Here is an 8,478-nt window from a genome sequence, read left to right as displayed (position 1 = left end):
GAACCTCAGCCCCCGCCCGCCCCTCGGCCCCGCCCGTCGCGGCCCCACGCCCTTCCGGGAGCCGGAGCCAGCCCGAGCCAGCGTTGCCGCCTCCCGCCCCGCCCCGCCTCCTCAGCCGCCGCCAGAGCTGTTCAGGCAACGTGCGCTGCGCTCTCCACCATGGTCATCAAGGTCTACATCGCCTCCTCGTCCGGCTCCACGGCGGTAAGGCGACCTCAGCCGAGGGGGCTCGGGCTGGGGTCCCTCCCGCGGGGGGGACCGGAGCGGTCCCTCTGCCTCGGGCGGGCTCCGTCCTCCGACTGTTTCCTTGCCCCGCTAGAGCCGGGAGCCGCACCGCTCCCCCCGTGCGGGTGGGTGGAAGCCCCCTGATGCCGCCGAGGTGCTGGGCTGGTTCCCTGCGCGCCCTCAGCTGCCGGGCTGGAAAGCTGAGGAGGAGGGGGACCTGCAGGGGGTCTGTGTCTAGCAGGCGCCCACCTCCTCTGCGAGTCCGAGGTGCGAGTCTGGTCTCGGAGCCGAGGGAAACGCCGACTCCCCTCTCTGCTTTGTGGCACCCTCTCTCCCCCCATGCCTGCTGCCATTTCCCCCACTGCCCTGTGTCTCTGGACTTCTGCTCCCAAAGGCAGGGCGGTGCCAGCCCTGCCTCATGTACGTGGACCGCAGTAGCCAGTGAAGCTGGTGTCTCTTTTGGCTGTGAAAGTGATGTTCGTTCCCGCCACAAGGTCCCTTCCCCCTGGAAAGGGGAAATCTAGCTCTTCTTTCATTTATGGCAAAAGGGAGAGATGTTGGAGGGAATCAAAAAGGTCTGTAGTCCCCCCCTCCCCCGTATTTTAAGGAGGTCCCATTGTATCAGTTCAGCAGTACTTTCCCCTTTCTTTGTCTTCCTAAGGAGTCCAAATAGCTGCATCTTGCTCTGTCCCACAGCTGTTTCGCATTGTTGAAATTCCTCTAATGCTGTCCTGGTGGAGTCTAAGTCCTTTTTAAGTATTACAGCAAATGCAGGGTGAGGTGGAGATGAGGGGATCAGGGAGTTGGGTTTTGTTTTATTTTGGCCATGAAGCAGAATACCCTTGCCACTTTCCTCCTTCATTTCTAGCTTGTCCCCACGAGAAACTCCATTATTTGTAACTGGGGGATCTGCTGCAAGTTTTTACTTCTCCAACCAAGGCTTCCCTCCCTCCCACTGCCTGGGAGTAGGGAATGCCTGATTAACAATTGGAGAAAAATCTACAGATAAACCTCCTGGCCTGATCCTGTTCTAAATCTTCTCACTTGTGCTTGCAGGTGGTCCTGATTGCTGCTTCTGATTATCAGAAAGAAGCATTATTCCCTTTCTGATGTAGAGGCTTGCAATTTATCATGTCCATAGTTTTTTTTCAATGACTTCCTTTTCTGTCAGATGATTAATGATGACTTCAGAAATTCTCTCTGGCCGCTTGGGATAGTAGTTGCTGTATCTTTCTGTACCATTATGGAAATACTGTTGATTCTTAGAGATGAGTCTTGTTTCTCATCCAGGACTGCATAAACAAATTCAGTTTTTAAAAACAATTGAGTGAACATACTTTTTGGGCTAATGGCTAGGTAGTCAGTTATTAAAATTGATTTCGAGCTGGTAGTGAGCCTAATGGATTTTGCACAGACTTCCAGCACGCATAGGCCAGGTCTCCATTTGGAAGGCTCTGGCAAAATAGCTGTATCATGTCCTTTATCAGAGAAGGATGTGTTTAGGACATTATATGTAGACAGACATGGAGAAGTTGCAGTTAGTTGGTAAAACTGTGGTTTTGCTTGTATAATGTGTCCCAGCTCCCCACCACTGGCTTTTTAAAAAATGTCTAGACTCTTAGACTCTTAATATTACTTTTCTGCAAAAGCATCTTGTGCTTGTGAATTTAGGGTTGCTTATCATTTTGAGATGCACCTTTAATTGCCTTTGCATCTGTCTTTGCCTTTTTGCCTAGCATTTGAATAGCTGTATTAGCATAGTCAACTTTTATAGGTGAAATGTAATGTGTTCATCATACACGATAATTGCATCTGATTTCAGACACAAGCATGTGTATTCCTACCTACTATAGTAACACTGGCACTTCAATAAGGTCTAATCTTACAGCAATTAATATTACTTGTATATACATTCTCTGCTGACTGTAGGAAAGGTGTTTGCATTGGCATGAATCAGTTGAGTACCTCATCCCTTGGCCACTTTCTAGAGTAAGAATTTCAATAGGCATTTAACTCTGACATAAAGCAAATGGATAGCAGCCACGTGTAAAATGGTTCTGCAGGGACACTGTTCTTTATGGAATGTGTATTTAGTAACTGTGCCACATATGTAAGTGTAATAAAACATGATGTGAGATTTGTGATATAGTTATCACCTCTAAGCATCTTAAAGATGCCTTTTTATGCCTGCCTGTCGACTTGTTAGTTTAAGATAGAATGCACTTTAAACACGTGACTTGCACTCTGTGGGTTGGTACATATGTTATCCATGGCCTGGTGGGTGGTGGTGCATTTACTGATGAACAGTGCTGTTATAAACTTCACTTATCTAGTCTCAATGACTAAGCCAGGGGTGGCCAACCTGTAGCACATGTGCCGGAGTGTTACTGGAAGTCTGTATGGTTCAGAGGAAGGGGACTGAAGTGGCACTCAGGGAAGATACAGGGCTTAATTTGTAGCATGCCTGATAGAAAGGTTGGCCCTCACTGAGTTGGGCATTGATAACTATTGATATCTTGCATTGCTGGTGGACCACCTTTGTGTGGCTGTTTTAACATTGGCTCACTAGGCGTTGACTTAAACCTTGTATATCAGTAGTTTTCAACCTTTTTCATTTGTGGACCCCTACAACATTTTGAATGGAGGTGCAAACCCTTTTGAATGGCAAGTGTGGGCATTCATGTACTTCTGATTAATCATAGTCATCTTCTGTGGACTCCCAAGAGTCCATGGACCACAGGTTGGAAACAGCTGTTCTACATAGCGTAGATGACTTTGCTAGTACTGATTTATTGCTGGGGTTCTCCCAAGCAAATCTGATGAGACCCTATCATTACTGTAGGGTCTGATATTAAGTCAGACTAACATCATTCCAAGTCTTGGAGTCTGGCCACGCATTATGGTTTCCTGAGTGTAATCCAAATCTAAGAGATGTAAAGTACAAATTTCCTTTTGAATGTGGAAGACTTGTACCAAAAGGAGGTGACTTCTCTACCTCTCTCAAGGTTTCTTCCCCCCTCTCCCCAAAGAAAATTAAGCACTTGTAATGCATGAACAGGGCTGGACAGTTGACCAGAGAAAAGAATGGTAAATGATGATGGCTATGAAGATGAACTGTAGATCTACAATTCTCCAATATTCTACAGATAGAATTCTCCAACATGCTCTATCCCATGTAGAGGTTAGCTCATATTTAAGGGTTTCTTTAAACTGTTATACAGTGTTATAGCACATCAGACTATTGTTCTTTGGTGATGAAAGGGGCAATGAGAAGTGAAGACTGGAGCAACAATGGGTTGGTAAGGTTATTTATTTAGGATAATGAGGATTGGAAAGAAGGCAATAGGTGTATTTGATGGTGGTCATTAGTGATTAACAGACAGCCCTTTCTAATGTATTCTTTTTCACATCTTAAGGCTGTGATAGAGGCTAATGGGATGGTACCAGACTACTCCAGAAGGTAGTGAGAAGAGGGGTGGACAGTAGTGTCCTGCTAAGTAACTTTAATTTTTGTTTTCTACTTCTATAAGAAAAAAATGAAAAACATGCATTTCTCACGAATTTGAAAGAAGTTAATTTAAATGTTAACTTTGTTTTAAAAACTTGAATAAAGGGTGTATTTTTGTCTTGTATTGTTTCATTTGAGGTTTTTGGTTTGGGTGGCTTTGTATGTTCTGGCACTACAGCAGTACAGAGTAGCATAGGAGAAGATGCCATAATGCTGAAAGCAGATGGTACTTCGCTTTGCAGGTACAGTGGTGTGAACATTTGCTTGTAGATTTGTGTGATTTTTATGGGTTGCTGTGTTGACAGTAGAGGTAGAAGTACCGATTTTTAAAAAACAGTATCTGTTTAACCTGTTGTAATTACAATGATTAAGCAAATAATCAGTATGGCAACCCTGGCTTGGTCCATGTGGGGCTACTCAGGCATGGCCTGCGGGGTGTACCAGCAGGGTGTTTCCAGTCCCCTGAGATGCAGTGAGTACTCAGCAGCTTTCTGGGGCCCCAGGGCTGCACCTCACAGTGAGCCTGGTGGGCAGGTCCCCTCCGAGCCCAGGTGTAAATGTTGCATGTGGGTGGGATGTGTTGTGTGGCTGAGCCACAGGTGGGGTGGGGGGGGGAGCTGCCCTGTGCTCCCTTATCTCCATCTTGTCCCTGCATGGGCCTTACAGCTGAGCTGCTTTCTCTGTGGACAGCAGGGGAGTGGGAAGGGGGACCAGCTCCTAATAGCTAGCCACAGATGCCAGTGAAGCCGTTTGCAGCCTCCACATTAGCTAGGCTGCTTGCAGCAGACATCGGTACTAGTCCCCCCTTTCCCTTCCCCCTCCTCCTCACTCCCTCCTGCCTGCCATGCTTCCTTCAGGTTCCTACTAGGACACTGCATGGCTTCCCTTCCTCACCTTCCCTGCCAGACTGTGCCCTGTGCCATGCTATCTAATTGGTAATCTATAATTGGTAAAACGATTAATCATTTAACTGTTCACATCCCTAGCTGCAAGCTATTCACAATGCACTTGTGTTGATAAGCATTAGGAGTCAACGGCTTGTCATTCCAAAGGTCTTAAATAGCTGAAGCATCTTTGTTGGAAATGCTTATATTCTTTTCTGGGTGTTTAGTACAAACAAGGATAGCTAATTGATGTGAAGAAGAAAATACTGATGTATGTTTAGTTCTGATCATACTCTGACTAATCTGGCACAAGTTTTGTGTGGGAGGAAAACATCTGCATTTATAGTTTAAACACGTTTACTGAAAATAGATGCATTTAATATTCATCTTGTTGAACACTGACTTAATGGCCATGTTAGTGAATTTAGACACATGCTTTATGTAAATATTATTTGCATGAGCTATTCCTTTTTATCTTTTATGTCTACTAAACTAAATATCGCTCTTGAAGGAATGCTGTTAATTGCTCTGGGGTTTTCGCATAGCAGAAACCAGAATATGTGGCATGAACATACCTGAACAATAACTTGGGACATGTTCTCTTTTCCACTATTCTTTAATGGCTTATCTGACTTCTTTAAAAAAAAGTTTTTCAAAACTCTGGGTAGGGGAAAGAAATTGAATTCAGACATTACATTCCCATTTTTTAAGTGCCAAAGATCAAATAGGTTACAGTTCTTGCAAGACAAATTAAAGTAAAAAAAACAGTGGTAAGCATTTTCTTAGGCTAGGGACAGAAACTGGTTCACATCTGTAATGCAACAGAAGTTCAGTGCACATAAACCGCCCTCAAAATGGCCAAAACTGGTTTAAGATGAACCTTGATGGATGTAGTATCAGACTTAATTGATTTAGGTTAAATCAGTTTGAATTTCTGTCCCAGATCCCCTCCAGATTCAAGTTTAACTCGCAAAGCATCCTGGGATGTTGGGAACTGTATCTCCCCCTCTCACTGGGTGGGCAGACTAGCCTTGCCCCAGCTGTTTGCTCCAGCTGAGCAAGAAGGCATGCTGTAGTGCCCCCTGGCTTCTGGCTGGGTCACTGCAGGCATGTGGCTGCATTTCTGGAATCAAAAGTGAATGCATGTTCACTTGCTTTTTGGTTCAATTTATGCAGTTTAGACTGACCTGTGAAGATTGAATCAATTCAGCCTTGGGCTTTCTGACTGGCTGTACTTAACTTTGTCAGGTCAGGTTTTGACTTGCAATAGACAATACTACCTGCAACTGTTAATGCTAAGTGCTGACCAGCAGTTAAATAACCTGGCTACCTCAAGGTGCATGTCCAGATGAGAATGCACATGCATTTCCCTGGGAACAAGTAGCAGGAGCACATAGTTGTGTCGCTGGTACTTATTCCTGGGGAATGCTCATACATATGTGCTCTGGCATGTGACAAGTTGCCCCAGGTGGGGTAGGGGAGGCTGGGGCCAGTACCTGAACCTCCTGGGACTCCAGTGGCAGCAGTCCAGCTCACGGAGCTTGGTTGGCAGTCGGAGCGTGGCTCCAGCTGGACAGGCTCCAGTTTTGGGTGGTACACGTTGCCATGATGTGTGCTGCCCCACTTTTTTCAGGTATGGTCTTTTTGACACCAGGATGTCTGTCTCTGTCTTGTCTGGATGTGCCCTAGGGTGCCACTGAAGTCTACTCCATGACAGAGTAGACTGGGCTCTAACTCTGGTCTGCAGTCAGTCTAGGAGTGGAGCCCTGACAGGCAAATGGATGATCTCCTGCAGCCAAGCTGGTGCCAAATGTATTGGCACCTACCTTTCCTTTGGATTAAACCAGCAAGGCCAAGGAGCGGACAATGGTGTGTGGACAACCTAGCATCTCCGTAAACACTACTCAGGCTTTTGCACCCTGGAGAGGTTGCTCCAGCTTTGCTTTGCTCCAAGGATGATTCTGCCACAGGCAGGGGATTAGACTAGATGACCTATGGAGGTCCCTTCCAGCCCTACTTCTCTATGATCTGGATTCAGCTTCAGATATTCTGCTCTGCTCAAATGTAAATAGTTTACCAAAAACATGAGTCATGTAATTTCCCATATATGCATATATAAGGTTAGGAGGGGCTTTCTGATTAGAGTATTTGTATACTGTATATGTAAGTATGGGAAATGCCTACAGTGTTTTGAGGTGGGGCCCATTCCTGCAAAGTGCTGAATGCTCATAACTCTCTTTTACTTTGGTCGAAAGGAAATGCTCAGCAGTTTGCAAGACCTTATCCATGCGGTGTCTGCAAGTGCTTAATTTTTATTTTTAGGAATATTTGCAGAGGTAAGCATGGGCCTCTTCATTTTCCTTGGGGCACTGAGGAGAGCTTTATGGCTACACTTGCCAAATTCCCATAGAAGTCATTGGAACTGGTTATATGTAATGAGGATGGAGGATGCCAGAAACAAAATTACCTGCAAGGGTGATCTCATAATTTACCAGGTTGCTAGCCCCCATTTCTCCTTTGTGGAAGGAGTAAGTTGCAGAAAGTCTTGATTGAAACCAGCTGCTTAAACAAAACAACGGAACTAGCATAAATGTTTCCCTGTGTAATAAATAGGAGATCCAAGGCTTTGACATTATTTATAGCAGGGATATATATTGCCTCTACCATAGCCTTATGTGGTTGATGTCATGGTTCCAGAAACACTGTGTAGTTCCGTGACATTGACTAGTTCAGTCACTCCAGAAAGCAATGACTTGGAAAATTTAATTGTTTGTAGAAGATTGTGTCACTTTTAAAAAAGTTTATTTTGAAAATGAAAATTTAAACATTAAGAGTGTTTGCACATCAATTCAAATTATGTACATTTAGGACAGGTCTTTAATATGTTTAAACTGCACTGACTTCAGTAAAATGTTTTGCTTCTTGGCCCCTTCCAGGCTAAGAACAAGAGCTGCCCCAAATAAAGACGCATTCTTAGATTGATGCCCTTGCAGTAGAAGAGTTAGTGATAAGTATTACGAGTAGAAACTTTTTCAGAATTGCTTACTGTGATAGTGAGATTTCATTGACTTACTCCAATTTGTCTTATTATATTGGCAATTTTAAAATCTGAATATTAGCTGTATAAATAAATAAATACGGCTTTGCATTTATTTATATCACTATGTAAATTTGTTTATAAATTACAGGTAGAATGAGGAAATGTTTTACAGTACCCGGGGGGGGGGGGACGGACTTGAAAAGTCTAAATATTATATTGCCGTAATTGTAATGTATTTTGGCTAAGAAGTGATTCTTTTTCTTCAACCTCTTCAAAGCAGGGAAGCTTTTAGCAAGAGATTCTGGACACTGCAATGGGCCACATTTGGACTGTTGTAGAGATGTTTGCAAATGTGACTTTTTGCAGAGCTACTGTTTTTCTTGAAAGGTTTTTTTCTGCAGACATGCTCCAATTGTAAGAACAGTTAAGAATGTAAAATATGTAGCTGGAATTAATTTGCTTTGATAGTGTCACTCAGATGTCTTCCCATGAGTAATAATTCTGTCTATAAGTGGGTGTATTAGTGTTCCTTTAGCCATTTGAAGTGTTTGGATTTAGTGGGGTCCTTTTTCTTAAAGTTAAATGATTAGCCACTCTCCCAAAATTGTATTGCTAGTCAGTTGAACTTTTTCTTAAGGAGGTTTTGACCAGAAACAAGCAAAATAAATTCCATAAATCTCACAAGATATTTAAAGTGTGTATAACAAATGGGACATTTTCTTGATGGGAGTGAACTTTGATTGCAGTTCTAATCAGCTATATAAAATGGACTTTTCTGAGAAGGTTCGATCTACAAGTTGGAATATTATAAAACGTGGAAG

General features: G+C 43.8%; 1 protein-coding gene across 1 annotated transcript in view; it reads left to right on the top strand.

Annotated features, from left to right (window-relative positions):
- The first annotated feature begins 53 nt into the window (after positions 1 to 53).
- Positions 54 to 8,478, top strand: part of SH3BGRL (SH3 domain binding glutamate rich protein like) — a 47,355-nt gene continuing 38,930 nt past the window's right edge. The window contains exon 1 of the mRNA XM_006028326.3: positions 54 to 204. Within this exon, the coding sequence (XP_006028388.1) occupies positions 160 to 204 (45 nt within the window). The 5' untranslated portion in view covers positions 54 to 159. The remainder of the gene's footprint in view (positions 205 to 8,478) is intronic.

Source organism: Alligator sinensis, unplaced genomic scaffold (genome assembly GCF_000455745.1).
Source record: "Alligator sinensis unplaced genomic scaffold, ASM45574v1 scaffold294_1, whole genome shotgun sequence".
Classification (NCBI taxonomy): Eukaryota; Metazoa; Chordata; order Crocodylia; family Alligatoridae; genus Alligator; species Alligator sinensis.
Note: the sequence above shows the minus strand (reverse complement) of the source record. Positions and strands in the feature narration are given on the sequence as shown.